General features: G+C 42.9%; 1 protein-coding gene across 1 annotated transcript in view; it reads right to left on the bottom strand.

Moving 5' to 3' along the window:
* HEATR1 (HEAT repeat containing 1) overlaps positions 1-18,121 on the bottom strand; it is an 89,337-nt gene that overhangs the window by 1,064 nt on the left and 70,152 nt on the right. The window contains exons 33-42 of the mRNA XM_006872002.1: positions 9,567-9,690; positions 8,542-8,682; positions 7,894-8,183; positions 7,106-7,256; positions 6,124-6,282; positions 5,900-6,037; positions 5,678-5,782; positions 5,399-5,567; positions 4,539-4,693; positions 3,879-4,037 (exon numbers count right to left, since the gene is read on the bottom strand). Of these exons, the coding sequence (XP_006872064.1) occupies positions 3,879-4,037; positions 4,539-4,693; positions 5,399-5,567; positions 5,678-5,782; positions 5,900-6,037; positions 6,124-6,282; positions 7,106-7,256; positions 7,894-8,183; positions 8,542-8,682; positions 9,567-9,690 (1,591 nt within the window). The remainder of the gene's footprint in view (positions 1-3,878; positions 4,038-4,538; positions 4,694-5,398; positions 5,568-5,677; positions 5,783-5,899; positions 6,038-6,123; positions 6,283-7,105; positions 7,257-7,893; positions 8,184-8,541; positions 8,683-9,566; positions 9,691-18,121) is intronic.

Here is an 18,121-nt window from a genome sequence, read left to right as displayed (position 1 = left end):
TAACTTTTTAAACTGATTTCTCACGATTTTATTTCAGTTCATTCTGTCTAACTTTCACTTCTGAGTACCAGTTTATTTAACAATTTGAGATCTGTTTGTACTCCAAGTAACCTTACAAATCAGTAGTTTTCAAACTGTTTCACTATTGCAAATGTACAACGTGAATTTTTAAAATAATACTTTAAAAAAGAAAATAAAACTAACACATGCAAACTCACTAGTGTGTCGTTATCACACCCCACAGTGTTGGAGTGGCTCCGTGCCGTCGAGTGTCTCCTGCCCTCTCTGGAGGCAGAATGCCTCCAACATACAAAAACCCCACAGGCACTATGCCACGTGTCGCAGGCACCCGCTTTGGATGATCAGAAATATAAGTAGTTGTTAGGTACTCTTCGGTTAGTAATGCAAGTTCCACTAGACCTCTCAGGTTTGGGAATCACTGAAAGACTGAGTACTGTAATGTGAGTTTAAAAACCACCTGTAACTACCTAGTGAATCAGGATTTTGATACAGTGTAATCAAAACGTTACAATCAACTTCGAGGTTGTTAAATGCCATTGAGAACATTCTGACTCATCACAGCGCCACAACTTGTATGTTGTCGCTGTTGTTAACAGTGCTATCAAATTGGTTCTGTCTCATAGTGACCCTGTGTAGGGTTTTCAAGGAGCAGCTGGTGAGTTTGAATTCCAACCTCATGGTTCACAGCCCAGTGCTGAACCTACAATTCAAATTTTGGGGAATTTCCTCCAGATAGTCTCTTTATCCCTAATACAAGGGTGAGTCAAAAATTATCCACACTCTGGTTGTAGAATTTATCAACTTTCAGAAATGACAACATCATTTTTTGACATAATCTCCTTACTTTTCAATATACTCTGACCTCTGTCAACAAACTTTTGTATATCCTTTTTAAAAAATGCTTTAGTCTGAACTGTGAGCCACAAATGCACTGCTGTCTGCACTTCATCAGAGGTGAATCTTGGTCCACGAAGGCTGCTTTAAAGGGAGCAAACAGGTGAAGTCTGATGGGGCAAGATCAGGACTATAGGGAGGATGCTTTAACACATCAAAACCAAGTTTTTGCAGTGCCAACAGTGTGGGCAGAGGTATGTGGACGTGCATTGTTGTGCAGGATCACAGGGTCCTCTGCGTTTCATCCAAAGTGTAGGCTTCAGCCCTTCAGTGGGCCTCTCACTGTAACCAGCACTGGGGATTGCTGAACCTTTCTCCTGACAGTGTTCCAATTCTGGTCCTTGAGGGTCCCAAAAAATGAAACATCCACTTTCCAGCTGATGGTTAACTTGAACTTTTTCTTGGTCGGTGATTGAGAATGTTTTCCATACTCTGCCGTTTACTCTCAGGCTCGTAGTGATGAATCCATGTCTTCTCACCAGTAAGTTTTTCAAAAGAAATTTTACCTTCCTTGGGGTATCGGTCCAAATTTTGTTTGCAGATGTTCACAAACACTTCTGTTTATGCTCTTTCGTGAGTTGTTTCTGTATCCTCTCGAACAAACTTTTTGAAACCAATCTGTTGTGGATTATTGATTGCATAGGCTGATTTGTAAATGATTTGTCTACTTGACAGAATCATTTCACGTGCATGCGCAATGTTATCAGCCATGGACGGGCATTAATATAAACAGTGGATGATTTTTGATTCACCCTCATAATTATTATATAAATTTGAATTTAAAACTCCTACTAATAAAAGGTCAGCAGTAGGGTTGCTATGGGGCAGAACCGACTCCTAGTACTAATGAGAGTTTGCTTTGTTAGGTTTTCGCCACTCAAGTTCTGACAACATCATTCATTTGAAAGCTTTGAGACTCAGGTGTGCAGTTTCTCTCCCACATCTCCTATCCACAGCAGTGTATCTCAACTACCACTTCAGATCCTAAGCTTAATGCCTGCAGTGTGGACACATGAGGGGCTTCAGAAGGCTGGTGGCGAATTCCCTTCATGTATTTTCTGTGAACATTTTCAAATCCCCTCGTTCATACAGCCTGTAATTCGATAGCACCCCCTGCATAGCCTATTGTAATAATCACAGGTATAGGACGTAAGGGTAAGGAGCAGATGTCACACTGCTATGAAATCAGAAGGACCTTCACTAAACGCAGCCGCTCCTCCATCTAGGCCCAGCCACTCGGGACGGCGGCGTTTCCATCTCCCTAACCCTTCAGGGTCACTGAGTCGGAACCCACTCAGTGGCGCTTAACAAGAGTAACTCTTTCCTGAAGAATTCTGTACCTCTGACTCACACCTCCTCAAAATAACAGTTTTGGGCATCCTCAAGGGACTCAAATGTTCAAAATCAAATGTCAGGGGGAAAAAAGAAGTGTGGAAGAGCAAGCTCAGGGCTGGAAGGTGGGAGGGGTCAGGCATCCTTCCCAGTGCAGCTCTCACAGCAGTCCCAGCTAATCTTGAAGAATGAGCGGGTTTATTGTGATTGGGGAAAAAAACCTAAAAACCCCTTGGGCACAACTTTCCTGGCCTAGTCTCTTCAGTGCAGTTTTCAGTTTTCCTAAAACATCTTCCTAATAGGCCCCTGTGATCATCCAATGTCCTCAGAAAAAATCTATCAAATGACTCCTAGCTGTTAAGTGCCATTGAGTTGTTCTGACTCATTGCAACCCTGTGCACAACAGAACCAACCCTGCCCAGTCCTGTGCCAACCTCACAATTGTGACGTTTGAGACCACTACTGCTGCCACTACCAAGTCATCTCGTTGGGGGTCTCCCTCTTTTGGTGGCCCTCCACTTTAACGAGGCTCTCCGTCTGCAGGGACTAGGCCAGGCCCTCCTGATAGTTATATCCACAGTACGGGAGCCGCTCCTAAGGAGCACTCTGGCTATACTTTTTCCAAAACTGATTTGTGTGTTCTTCTGGTAGTTCATGGTACTTTCAATCTTCTCCAACAATGGCACTGCTGGATAAGCACTGGACTGCTAACCACAAGGTCAGCGGTTCAGGCCTACCAACCAGCTGTTCCTTGGAAACCCTACCCTACACAGGGTTGCTATGAACCGGAGCCAACTCAACAACATAATTCAAATACATCGATACTTCTACGGAACTCCTTTTTCGCTGTTCAACTTTACAATTTCCAATGTTTGTAGATTCATACTTTGTATGTTCCATGTTCTGATGATTACTGGATGGTTTCAGCTGTTAATAATGAAGGTCCAGAAAGCCTGTCCCATTCATATCATTCTGGTGCACTCCAGTGTGAGGAGGCAGCTCTTCCCCAGTTTTACTTTGTATCGGCCACGGTTCTGGTGCTATTCATAAGGGTTTCAGAAGCACTGGCCTCTTCTTCCTAGTCTATGTCTGGAAGTTCCACAGAAACCTGTCCACCGTGGGTGACCCTGGGGATGTTTCAAATACCAGTGGCAGCTTCCAGCGTCACAGCAATACCCAAGCCACCACAGTACGACAAACTGAAAGATGAGCGGTGGATTTTACATATAAAAATTACAGAGCAACTCACGCTGAAAGTTTGTGATACTGTTGTTACGTGCCGTGGACTCTGTTCTGATTCACCACGAGCCAGTACAGGGTTTCCGAGGAGTGCCTTATGAGTTAGCAGTTCAGTGCTTATCCTACAGCACCACAACTCCAGAAATAAAACATTAGCAGTACCAAAGAAGTCTGATTTCAGACTTTCCTTTCCCCAGCTGAGGTAAAAGCTGTTACTTCATATATACCTAATGGTACATAATGTGTGGGGTGTGTGCCTCCCTGAGCTGACCTCTTAATACCATTGGCCAGCGGCAATGCTTCCCACCCAGTTTAGCATGGTCCCATCTGTGTTCTGCAGTGAAAATGTGTAACATCAGGGGCTGTCTGACCAACACTGGTCAGCTGCTAACCTTGGGCGAGGAGTCTCTCGTCTTTAGCAGAATCTGGTAGTTGAGTGGTTTCCACAGGGAATCATCTGCCACAGCCACTGAGAACTGCCCAATACAAGGTATCAGGTGCTTCGTCACCCGCTCCTGGAACTTCTCTTCTCCGCCAAGCCTATTTTCCAGCTGTTACGAATGAGACAAAGACTTTGAACCACAGAACCTTACATTAAAAAAACACCAAACCTATTGTGTAAATAATATGTGACTACCCGTCTTGATGTCTGCAGGATTGACAACGAGGTTGTGGCCTAATACTCTCTCTCTCTAAAGCACCACTGTCACCTTCTGGAACGTCTCTGGGCTTCCGTCTATGGGGAATGCTGATGAAATCTCAGAGTCCTTATTACTATTTTCCCTGTGGCAGAATGTCTTTAGATGCCTGCTTTCAGAGAAAACCCAATCCTAAAACATTCTTAAGAAATCCAATGTACATTAATAAAAAATTTACAATAAAACTTTATAACTTCCTTTTAAAGAATGCAAAAGTGAAACTATGAAGTTGAGTTAAATCATGAGAAATCAAGTTTGGAATACAAATTTCATTAATAATATTTAATATTTTAAAAAAGTTTAAACAATGCCCAGCAAGCTCTCATTTTGGACCAGAAAAGAGCTCCCGTTTACCTGATCCACCAGGGGTACCATCAAAGCTTCTGCTCGTTCTTTACTTAAAAAATGCTCAGTATCAAAAAGGCAGATTTTATGTAGACAGTTCAAAATAAACTGCAGCAGTAAGCAGCACTTTTCAGGGTCATTTTCAGAGTCAAAAAATGCTTCATCTGTAGACAAAGTAAAAACAAGACAGATGAAGCTCTCATGGTTTAAGTTGGAATCACATAACGTAACTATGATCAGAAAGGTATTTCTTAGATCATCCTGACCTCATCTGGATAACCAAACCCAACCCAAACCTCCTGCCATCACATCATCTGTAACTCAGCGACCCTCTCTAGGCCTTTGCGGGAGCAGACAGCCTCATCTTCCTCCTGACAACAGCTGGTGGGTTTGAATCCAACAGTTGGCCTTGTGTATAAATAGGTGCTTTCTTCTTTTAGAGTTGTTAGATTCTAATGCCTAGGTTAAACTACCTGAATTACCAAGTTGTATTAAGGAATAAAGCAGTTTTGATTTTTAATGTTTCAAAGTTACCTCCAGTGGTGCAATATTAATGCTTATTCACTTAACCTTTCTCTCAAATTAGTTAGCTTATTAATACTGTTTTCATTAAGCTAAAACAAAGACTTCAATGTCTGAAAAGTGACCACAAAGTACAAATGCACACTCCTTAAACCAGAACTCATGACTCTGAAATCCTGTCTCTGGGCACTGTCATGCCTGGTGTAAAGTACACTAGGAGGTTGTTGTGAGGCAGGTGGGCTTGAGCTGCCAACCTCGTGGCTAGCAGTCCAGTGCTGAATCCTGCAGTGCCACACCAGGACTCCATACAGCACGGTAGGTCAATGGAATTGAACTGAGCAACCAACCTGTTTTAGAGATGTTCACCTGATTCAAGGTGTCAGCAAAAGGCTTCACTAGATGGCCAGCAAACAAAGTAAAAAGCCCTTTCAGTTTCTCAGCAATGCAATCTGCCAAGTTGTAGAACGTCAGCAATCTGTCCTTCGGGGCACCTTCTGTTTTAGCCCAATCAAACAGCTAAGAAAAAAAGGAGTATTAGTTTCTTCGACATGCACAGCAACTCTCTTGGTTGTATTTTAACATAAACCTTCTTTGTTCATACAAAGAAGACGTGTGGAAAGACTGACCTTAAAGAACAGGGGTCTGAAGGTGACTTCAGAAAGCTTTACAACCATGGCTACCAAACAGCCAATGATACAATTTTCAGTTTTTCCAATTTCCTCCAGATCATTCTGAAAACAAGAGCAGACTTATTAGCCACAGTACTGACATCTAGCTCTAGATTGCTTTGACAAGTGTTAATTTCAAAAGTACTACTTTCAGGATTGTATGGATGAAAGTAAGCTGACCTCCTCCATGTGCCCCGCTCTGAAGTCCAGGGCCTCTAAGAAAAACGCAGTGAGCTGAGACTGGTGGGAGGTGAGGACGTCCTTCTTCATCACCCCAATGTGCTCCTGCAAGATGCTCATGAACGGACCCATGAGATCCTGCCAACAACACAACATGTTCATTGTCTCAGAGCTTAGCAATGCATCTGTTTAAGTGCCACCTCTCCCTTTCTACAGTCTAATACCTTCCAATTCTTGTCAATCTTCCTGTAAGTTTTACTGATGGCTGGCAGTAGAACTCGGGGAGACAGGGTGGTCGCCAGTGTCTTTTTAAGAGAGGTGAGCCGAGCATTAGCTTGTGAGGCAGAACCCATTTCACGAGTGATTTTCTCCAAACACACCACCTACAGGGGTATAGATATAGCTGTCAAGGCAACATAAACATGCTTCTAGAATCTTCACACATTCACATCAAGGCTCAAAGGCTAGTGTTTACAAAAAGTAGAGTACGTGTTCTAGTTACACATGGAATTCCTTTAAAGCCAGATGGGAGTCTCTGTGGACAAAACAGGCCAGAAGTGGTTTCTGCACTGGAAGAGCAATGAGGCCAACAACAGGCAGCCACAGGCCGCAGTACGGCACCAGGCACCTGGGTGTGGCAACTTCTCAGACTACAAACAAATATGCATGACTAGTTCTCACTCAAGAGCCCTGGTGGCATACTGGACTGCGAGGTGGTCTGCAAACCACAAGGTCGGCAGTTCAAATCTACCAGCCACTCCATGGGAGAAAGATGAGTTATTTTTGTTCCTGTAAAGATTTACAGCTTCGGAAACCCTATACAGGGTGGCTATGAGTTGGAACTGACTCCACAGCATACAACCACCACCACCAGTAATCACAAGCAAAGAAAGGCCAGCTCTAACATGTAGTCACCAGAGACTTCAAAGGGGGCAAAAAGGCAATGTCATATGTTCTGCCATAATGGATAAAGACACCTGGAACCAAGGGACCCGGATCAATTTCATGATTATGCAGGAGGGATGACATAAGAGAAAAAAAAAAGGTACATATTTAAGAAAAAAACAAAAAGAAACCCCCCGTGTTTTTTAGAAGTAAAAATCTTTCCTATCACACAGGCATTAAAAACTTAGAAGTACTCAAACCATTAAGTATCCTCCTTTTTCAGTCTGCCCCACACTGCATGCTGTGGTTCCCAGAGCTCACCTGGGTCAGGACCTCTTCTAGGTAGGGGCTGATGAAGTGTGGGAGGGTCTCAACGACCTTCTGCAGGGCCGCCAAGGCACTGAGCAAGTAGACCTCACTGGAGACCAGCTCACTGCTGTTCTTCATGGCTGTCAGCAACGACGGCATCAGGCTACGTTTAGAGAGCAAGACGTTAGAGCAGCTTTGGCAGACTGGAGTCTGGAGCAAAGCTCATTTGAAAAGTCCAAACAAAAAACTTTTCCTGTATCACTGTGTATTGTCACCATCTAGAAAACCCTGCCCACACCTCAAGTGCCTACTGTTGTTAGCTGCCACTGAGTCAATCCCCATCTACAGTGATCTCGTGTACCTGAAAGAGCGAGCTGTTTCTCAGTGCCAACAGTACTGACAGAGCAGTGATTTTTAAAAAAGCACAGAAGTACCTCTCAAGTACCGAACTTGTATTCATTAGGCTACGAGAATGCCCACAAGGGTGGTACTATCATCTGCCCCCTACAGACGGCAAAGCTTCTGCGGGTCATGTAACCAGCCCAAAGCTTCAGTACTAGCACATGTCAGAGTCGGGGGTGAAGCCATCTCACCGCTGTGGGTGGGTGGTACAAGACAGCTTCTGCCTGAAGGAGTTTCCTAATGATAGCCACCAAGACACAGCAAGAACCAGGGACCCTAAGACAAATAGGGGCATTGTCGTTTTCAGTCTTAAGAAATGGTCAATTCCATAACAACAAATCTAACTATGAACTTTTCTACCTGGACCGGAAGCGCGAGGCCGAGCCCCAGGAGCGTACCTGGGCAGCTGGGGGATTGCCAGGGCGTCCAAGCAGCTGGTCAGCTCTGCTATACACAGCAGTGCACTGCCCAGGACGTTCTTCTCCTCCTTGGTTTCTGGGGCGATCAGCCGAACTGCAGCGCTCAGCACAGGGATAAAGGGCTCAGGACTGTTGGCACCAAACTTTTTGCACAGCAGCTTTATGGTATACAAAGCCGTCTGCCTGTTTATTGCTTGTTCTTCCTTCTCTTTCTTTTTACGCTCCACAATGGCCAAAAGGACTGGAAGTAGTTGTAGGAAATGGTGAACCTGCAGAGGACAGGTCATTAAAGCTGCAGACGAATGCTAGTCTACTTCTTGATTCTGACTGGAGGTTCCCCTGAGTTATGTGATGACGTTATCCCTAAGAAAACACTCGTGTTGCTCACACAGTTTTCATTCATATAAAGGTTTGGAGTAAAGGAGGTGGCCTGAACCTAAGTAGTTAAGAATTCCATGACGTTGAAACTCAGTCCTAATATGACTGCAAGTAACATTACAATAAAAAAATCTATATGATAGTACTAGATTCAGAAAACACACACTTCAGTTGTCACATGCATCCTGGAGCAACCTCGGGGAGTGAGGCCCAGCCTGTGACGGAGCAAAGTGCACAGCATCGACTTACGACTTTCTTCTTCCAGGATGCGTTCTGCTGCAGTTTGTTATTCAAAAGGTCCAGTGCTTTGCGGCGCACTGATGGCAGTGGGTTACCCACCAGCCCTCTGATGACAGAGATGAACATTTCTGTGGGCAACAAGGCATTGACCTATAGTTTTACATTAAAAAAAAAGAAAGAAAAGGAAACGCAACTTGGATTAAAAATGACTTCTATTTATTGCACACACCTAGGGGCAAGCATCATTTTCATACACATTTCCTGAGTCAATTCTTACAGTAACCTTTTAGGTCAGCATTATTAGTTATAACAAAAACATTTAAAAAGAAAAAGAAAATGAAGCTAAGAGTCAGTGAATTGCTCAAGGCCATCTAAGTAACTAATGTAGCTAGATTTATTTAAACAGCTTTCCCAGTTTCCAGGTCAGTGATGTTTCTAATATTCCACACACCAACAGAGCCAGTGCTGCGGGGTCCATTCCAACTCCTGTGTGAATCGTCACCGAGCTGCCCCCAGCCTGCAAGGACACCTTTCACAGAAGCAGACCGCACTAGCTTTCTCTCACAGTAGTTGCTGGATTCGTACCACTGACATTTTGGTTAGCAATTTCACAGACCACATAATCCATGGAAATTTTTAATTTTATTACAATGACTGAAGTGGAACACTATGGAGTCTTGGTGGTACTGGATCACAAGGTCAGTTTAAATTGCAAGGTGGGCAGTACCAACTTACCAGCTGCTCCTTAGAACCCCAATACAGGGTTACTGTGAGTGGGAACTGACTGGATGGAACTTAATAACACAACAGAATACAGCTATTGAGACACACGTTTTTGTAATTAGGGAAGCATTTTTTTCCCAAATTTATTTCTAGTCATAAAGGATCTATTCCAAGCAAAACTGAGCTTAATTATATATATAGCAAGAGTAGCTACTGCTAGTTTTAGTCTTAAAATTTTCAGTTAAGTATTTTTATACCATAATGATATAAAAATCTGCAACAAAAGAATTATGGGAGAAGTGGAAACCTACCTTATCTAACATGTCGTAAGCTTTGCTAAGGAGAGCTCGCCAGAACTTCACAGTCTGTCTGTCTGCATTCTTCTCCATGGACTGGGCAGCAGCATTAACGTAACCCAGGACACTCTCCAGCAAGCTGAAACAGATGGCAGGCAACAGGTTGGCACCGCCAGCACCCACTCCTATCCCTCTCCCAGGCAAAATCATGCAAACGGAAAACACTATGGTCATTGTTCACTGAATGGTTTCAAAAACATGTGGAAGAAAAAGAGGGATTACCATTACAGAAAAACACAAGGAAACAAGTGCCTTTTTCATGGAAAAAGATGGTCAAATCTCAGGCTTTATGAGTTACTGAATGAGCAACCAGTGAGCTTGACTGGGTGGTTCCAGTTTGGGTGTTCAGGGCGTTGTGGGTCTTAGGTAACAGCAGCTGCCTATATCTGAACTCCAGAATCTTAGTCTCACATGACACCATTCATAACTATGAACATGAGGAAGTACACAGAGAGAGACAGACAGACAGACAGACAGACACATACACCAAACATGACCCAGAGGAGAGACTATGAACACCAAATGCCAACCCTCCCAGTGGCACTCCCCACACTGCTGCAGCCTGAGGGTGGGAGGGCAGAGGGCACAGACAAAAGGACCCCCAGAAACAGAGACATACAGCAGGTGCTGAAGTCCTGGACACAAAGCATAGGAGATGCAGTGGTGGTCGGGGAAGGAGGCAGACGGTGAGGATGTGGCAGTGGGGAGAAAGAATTTCTCTACCAACAAGCAGCAATTCAGTTACAGTCCTTGACTAGAGTCAGCATTGGTGAGTACCAACAGAACACAATCCAGGACTGAAACAAAGGACCCTGTTGGGACAATTAGGGAAAGTGGAATATGAACTGCAGATTAAGTAACAGTATTAGATGAGGGGATTCAGGAAGCTTGTGGGAAAACTGAAAAGACGACGGAAAATTCCCATCAACTGTTTGAGGCACGCTATTAACAAGCAGCTCAGGGGGTACAGTGATGTGTGCAGTGAATTGGTGGGGGAGGCTTAGGGGTGGCGTGCTGTGTCCTGGGGACATGGTCAGCAGGCCCGAAAGGCTCTGTAATACTGGCCTGGCATGGCTGAGGAGTACGGTGTGTCTGCTGTGATCGAGTACTGAGCCCAGGTGAGTAAAGAGTGTTGCGGGCTGAACGGTTGCTGACTTTGTTTTGCAGGTGGTTAAGTGCCTGGCTGCTGACTGGAACCCTCAACTGTTCCACACACCGAAGCCCTGGCACCCTGCCTCAGTAGCAGCGCCCACAGCCTCGAGAACCCTCTGCTCTGCAGAGTGCGAGTGACAATGGCTGATACGAATTATCAAGGTTAGTTTCCGCTGACTTTCCTAACTCCACTATAGTTCTGGAGTCCTGGTGTGGCGCTGTAGCTTAATGTGCTGCACTGCAGTCAGTCTGAATTGCAAGGTTGGTGGTTCGAGTTCACCAGTCGCTCCTTGGAAACCCTATACAGAGTCACTGTGAGTCGGAATCAACTCGATGGCACTCAACAACACTATAGTTTTATAAGAAAATGCTCCTTTTTTAGGAAATATAAACTAGGAATAAGAGAGACGTATTTTCAATGACTCAGGGGAAAACTGTATGTAGTTTGATAAGACCAATATAGCAAAATACGCAAACAGGCAATGAGCCTGGGAAGGGGAAGATGACACAATAAGCAACGGTAGCACACGCTTAAGACTTCAACACGACACGTGCACCAGGCTGACCCAAGCAAAGACTTGTAGATGCAATGCAGACAGGACACAAGAAAATCCAGCTTCTCAGTGGAAGGGAACTGACAGGACAGTTCCAGGGCTCAACAATGCTGGCCGGAAATCAAGTCCAGAGGTGCACGGGTGTCACACGCAGGGTTAAAAAGCTCTGAGACCCTTAGCACTTCCATTCCTCTGTTGAGGTCTGTCGCCTACGGTTCTCCTGTGTGACTGGAATTCTTTATCTCGGTGTGTCTTCTGTGAGGACCTATTTCTCTCTAATGAAACAGAGGTGGAGTGTGGGGTGAGGGCTGCAGAGTCTAACTCTTGTTACCACCACCAACTATGCACGTTACTGGGTCAGGACGAATTACTAGATAACAGGTCTCTGATGATTTTACAGAAATCTCTTCTACACCCACATCTGCTGATTCAGCAACTGCAACCAGAAGGGCCAGAAATGTTCTTTGTTGTTGTTATTAGGGGCCATCGAGTTGATACCGGCTCATAGAGACCTTATGCAAAACAGAACGAAATACTGCCTGATCCTGGGCCAACCTCACTACTGTTGCTACACTTGAGCCCATCCATCTCGCTGGGGGTTTTCCTCTTTTTCTCTGACCCTCCACCTTGCCAAACATGATTTTCTTCTCCAGTGATTAGCCCCTCCTGAAAATATGTCTGAAGTATGAGAGACAAAGTTTGGTTGTCCTTGCCTCCAAGGAGCATTCTGGTTGCACTTCTTCCAAAACAGATCTATTGGTTCTTTTGGCAGCCCATGGCACTTTCAATATTCTCCTCCAACACCATAACTCAAACGCATCAATTCTTCTATGGTCTTCCCTATTCACTGTCCAGCTTTCGCATGCATATGAAGTTATCGAAAATACCAAGGTTTGGGTCTTAGTCCTCAAGCGGACATCTTTGCTCTTCAACACTTTAAAAAGGTCTTGTGCAGCACATTTGTCTAATGCAATACATCGTTTCTTGACTGCTGCTTTCATGAGCATGGATGGTTGATCAAAGGAAATTGAAGTCCTTGACACTTCAATCTTTTCTCTGTTGATAAGAATGTTGTTTAGTGATGCAGTTGTGAGGATTTTTGTTTTCTTTACCTTGAGATACAATCCATACTGAAGGCTGTGGTCTTTCATCTTCATCAGTAAGTATTTTAAGTCCTCTTCACTTTCAGCAAGCAAGGTTGCATCATCTGCATATCGCAGGTAATGTTAATGAGTCTTCTTCCAATCCTGATGCCACGTTTTTTTTTCATGTAATAGCTACTGGATTATTTGCTCAGTATACAAAGTATGATGAAAGAACACAACCCTGTCGTCGCACACCTTTCTTCATTTTAAACCATTCAGTGTTCCCATGTTCTGTTCGAACAAATGTCTCTTGGTCCAGGTAGAGATTCCTCATGAGTACAACTAAGTGTTCCGGAATACTCATACTTCACAATGTTGTCCACAGCTTGTCATGATCCACATAATCGAAAGCCTCTGCATAGTCAATAAAGCACAGATAAACATCTTTCTGATATTCTCGGTTTTCAGCCAGGATCCATCGAACATTAGCAATGATATCCCTCATTCTATATCCTCTTCTGAATCTGGCTTAAACCTCTGGAAGTTTTCGGTTAATGTATGCTTGCAGCTGTTTCTGTCATTACCTTGAGTAAAACTACTCACATAGAATATTGTCCGATGATTTCTGCATCCTGTTGGGTCACTTCTCTTTGGAATGGGCACAAATATGGATCTCTTCCAATCAGTTGGCCAGATAGCTGTCTTCCAAATTTCTTGGCATAGATGAGTGAGTGCCTCCATTGCTACCTTAGTTGAAAGATCTCACTCTGTATTCCATCAATTCCTGGCGTCTTGCTTGCACTTCTTCATTTTCATTAGCTCTTGGTCATATGCTATCTCTTGAAATTGTCAAATATCAATCATTTCCTTTTGGTACAGTGACTCTGTGTATTCCTTCGTCTTTTTTTTTTTTTTTAATGTTTTATTGTGAATTATGTGATAGTTTACATGGGAGAACATTAGTTTTACATTCATCCTATAGTATATCATTTCATTGCTATGGTTACAATCCCCTCTATGCATCATCAACCAACCAAAGGGTATACACTGCAAGCCTGCCCCCGGGTCATCAGCACACAGTCCCTCTCCCTCTCTGTGTCTAAAGACCAAAACACTTCCATCTCTCCACGTCATCATCTCTGCCTTCATCTCACACATCACTGCTACTCTGGGTAGGGTCCCGCTCTCCGCTCTTCTCCCTTGATAGTCTCGGGACCTCCGCTCTTAGGCTGAAAAGTTAATCACTCCCTTCCTTGCTAAAAAATGTCTACCTTTACAAGTCCAACCCTCACAAACAGTCCAGATAACAATTATTCACTATTGTATCACAAGAGATCCATCCGGATTTCTTTTCATCAGCCCCGCCTAGCAGACTGTATACTACTCAGTTGAGATTCTACCTTCCTCCATGCCTTATGAATCTAGCTTTCCTCTTGAAAGCTTGTAAGCCAGTCACTTCTTGCCTTTGTAGGACCCCCTTCTGCCCCATTTGGGGTAGCCAATGTCCAAGTTGCCCGTCCCTGCCTACTCTGTGTATGGAGGGGGTGGGAATGATCCTTGCTGTAAGGATTTGTTCCCTCTTTTGAGCTACTGCATCCATAGGTGTAGGTCAAGTTCATCAAACTGTGTCATATTACTCTTTTTTTTTCCTCTTCTTTATTCTTCTAGTTGAGCTCTGATCATCCAGTCACTGAAGCCAGGTCAAGTGGGTATTATCTGCAAGTGTGGGTGTTCTTGTGCATATGCCCTCTCTTATCTGCTGGACACTTCACTCTCCTCTCTAGTCCTCTGTGGCTATGTCACTGACTCTGCGCCCAAGAGTCCCCAGGTCTTGCCACACTGCTGCCCAACCAGGTCTCTACCTGGGTTCACAGAAGTCTATTGAACATTGTAGGGCTTAGCTCGCTGCTTCATTGCTGTTTTTCCCTCACTTCCCCTTATCGGTGACGAGTGTACTTCCATCTTCTTTTAATACTTTCTTCATCATTCAATAATTTGCCCAGAGAATCCTTCAATAACTTAAGTCAAGGCTTGAATTTTTTCTTTAGTTCCCCCAGCTTGAGAAATGCTGAGCATGTTCTTCCCTTTTGGTTTTCTGACTCCAGATCTTTACACATTTCATTGTTAATATTTAACTTTGTCTTTTCGAGCTGACCTTTGAAATTTTCTGTTTAGCTCCTGTACTTCCTCACTTCTTCCACTTGCTTTCAGCATCTTTATGCTGTAGAGCAAGTTTCAGTGTCTCTTCTGACATTCATTTTAACCTTTTCCTTCTTTCTTGTCTTCTTAATAACTTTTGCTTTCCTCATGTATGATGTTCTTGATGTCATCCCCAACTCTACTGGTCTTCAGTCTTTAGTGTTTAACGTATAAAATCTGTTCTTCAGATGATCTCTAAATTCAGGTGGGATATAGTCAAGGTCATATTTTGGCTCATGTGGACTTGTTTTCATTTTTTTCAGCTTCAGTATGAATTTGCATATGAGCAACTGATGGTCTTTTCCAGTCTGCCCCTGGCCTTGTTTTCACTGATGATATGGAGCTTTTCCATCGTCTCTTTCTGCAGATGTAGTTAATTTGATTTCTATGTATTCTATCTGATAAGGTCCCTGTGTATAACGTCTCTTATGCTGTCTAAAGAAGGCATTGGAAATGAACAAATCATTGGTTTTGCAGAATTCTATCATGCGTTCTCCAGCATCATTTCTATCACCAAGGCCGTATTTTCCAACTACTGATCCTTCCTCTTTGCTCCCAACCTTTGCATTCCAATCACCAGTAATGATCAATACATCTTGATTGCATGTATGATCAATTTCAGATTGAATAAGTTGGTAGCATCCTCACTGGCTTTAGCAGTTGGTGCGTAAATTTGAATAGTGGTATTAACTGGTCTTCCCCGTAGACACATGGATATTATCCTATCACAGACAGCGTTGTACCCCATGACTGATCTGGAAAAATGAATGCAACACCATTCCTCTTCAATTTGTCATTCCCGGCATAGAAACCATGTTGTTGTCAGATTCAAAATGGCCAATACCACTCCATTTCAGCTCACTAATAATGCCTAAGATATCGATGTTTATGCATTCCATTTCATTTTTGACAATTTCCAATTTTCCTAGATTCACACTTCGTACATTCCATGTTCCAGTTATTAATGGATGTTTACAGCTGTTTCTCTTCATTGCCCCATCAGCAAATAAAGGTCCCGCGGGCTTTACTCCATTCGTATCATCACGGTCAACTCTACTTTGAGGAGGCAGCTCTTCCCCGGTCGCATTTTGAGTGCCTTCCAACCTGAGTGGTTCATTTTCTGGCACTGTATCTGACAGTGTTTCTCTGCTCTTCATAAGGTTTTCAGTGACTAAATATTCAGAAGTAGTTCTTCTCTCCTTCTTCCTAGTGTATGTTCGTCGTTTACCATGATACAAATACATAGGTGTGCTCTTTTACACGTCCTGGTACACAGCTAATATCCAGTCCCAGATGATGCACAAAGGTGAGGGAACGAGAATAAGTTGACCACTGCAACAAATTCAATCAAGTTACAACTACTGAAAGTGCCATGGGCTGCCAAAAGAACCAATAGATCTGTTTTGGAAGAAGTACAGACAGACAGAGAGCTCCTTGGAGGCCAAGATGGCCAAACTTTGTCTCTCATACTTCATACATATTGTCAGGAGGGACCAGTTGCTTATCATGTTTGATAAGGTGGAGGGTCAGAGAAAAAGAGGAAGACCCCCAACGAGATGGATTGGCCAAATGGCAGCTTCGATGAACTCAAGCGTGGCAACAGTAATGAGGTTGGCCCAGGATTGGACAGTGTTTCGTTCTGCTGTGAATAAGGTCGCTATGGGTTGGTACCGACTCAATGGCACCTAACAACAACAACAACTGTGTAGTATTTACCTGTAATATGTTCTGATTTAAAATTAATTATACATAATATTTGTAACTTTGACTTTAAAAAATATATGGCATATACATGGATGCAATCTAATATACATTTAATAGTACTATGGATAATAATTTAGTAACAATATGGCAAACATAAGAAAATACTGGAAATACCAACATTTAAATAGCAAAAATTGGTAATTCATGTATCGTTTCCATTTTTACTGTCTGTTGTGCAGTGCTTGGTATTACTTTACATATGCTGATAAATGAGGTATTAGACATGTTGTTCTTAGTGCCTTTGAGTTTGTTCTGACTCACGGTGACCCTGCATAGGGTTTCCGAGGAACGGCTGGCGGCTGTGAACTCTGACCACAATCCAGAGCTCACCCTACAAGCGCCACTCCACAACTCCATTAGGCATGTTAAGAAGATACAAAATTCAGTATTTACTGTGCAAAATATGATTTTGCTTTGCAACATTGCTACATTTAGCAACAAAGGGTATCAGAACATTACTTTTATACTCGATCAGAATATTTACATATCTCCATGTAAGGAAACAACTCCTTAAAGAAATGAATTAGATGAATATCTAGATAATAAAAACTATGTAAATATATTCTGCCCTTTCCCTTCAGATGGACTTTATATGTAGTTTTTAATTTGGGAGTAGAACAAGTCCATAAAGAAATAAAATGTCAACTCAAATTTTGTATATAACAACAACATATTTTCCTTTTCATCTTAGACTGATAGGGTATAATCTCACATTCATTTCCCTCTCATCAACCACCGAAAATTGCACTAGCGGGAGTGTAATCTGTGTATCTGGTTCCTGCACAAAGTGAACCAAAACACGCCTGCTGATTGTGCACACCCTTGTATTGTAGCATGCTTTCTGCCCTGATGGGTTATCAGCAACAGAAGCAGCAACAAAGGATGGAAAGTGAGCGAGTAGGTGTTTAAGAATTATCTCAAGATGAAAAATGCTCTGTGAAGTGCCAGCTAACGAACACTGTATGACTATCTCAGATCTGGAGAACAAAATTACATGTTCCAAATAAACTTCTTTACTTAATAATTCTCAAACATAAATGTGTGTGTCAACATCTAAATTCTAATGTAAATTTTATTTGATAAATTTTACTTGGTTTATGTATTTTATTTTCAATTATTCTAATTTATTTGCTACTGTAGAACCAAATTTTTTAAGGAGCATACTTTTATATCCAAGTATAAGGCAATAGCAACAACTAAGTGTAACACACAAAAATGAAAGCTCCATAAGAGAAAACGGATTTGTGAATTCCTAAGATAATTCTGGAAGCCTGCTGTGGCGCTGTGGGCTAATGAGTCAGACTGCAAAGTCCGTTTGAACTGCAAGGTCGGTGGTTCAAGCTCACCATCTGCTCCTTGGAAACACTGTACAGGGTCGCTATGGGTCAGAATCGACTCTACACCACTTAACAAGAAGAAGATAATTCTAGAATGAGTTTCCTTTTTAAAATGGAATGAATCAGCTGAAAGCCTGAGTTAACGAGTACAAACCAATGTAAGAGTATTGCACAGACCTTTAACAGCCATTAATGGTATTTCCTTCATTTAAAAGAAGATTCTGAAAGCACAACAAAATGAATACCAACAAATACTGATGAGCAGGCAGTTGACTACTGCAGAAGCATTAAAAAGAAATCAGCAAATGATGACAATGCTGTGGAAGTCTCAGTGAGGGCCAGAGATCAAGTCTATGGGACCACACACCACACCACCACTGACACACTTGAAAATGCTCTGGAAGTATATCAGTGAGGGC

The sequence above is a fragment of the Chrysochloris asiatica genome, unplaced genomic scaffold (genome assembly GCF_000296735.1).
Source record: "Chrysochloris asiatica unplaced genomic scaffold, ChrAsi1.0 scaffold00179, whole genome shotgun sequence".
NCBI lineage: Eukaryota > Metazoa > Chordata > Mammalia > Afrosoricida > Chrysochloridae > Chrysochloris > Chrysochloris asiatica.
The sequence above is the reverse complement of the archived record's forward strand: the minus strand, read 5'-3'. Positions and strand labels throughout refer to the sequence as shown.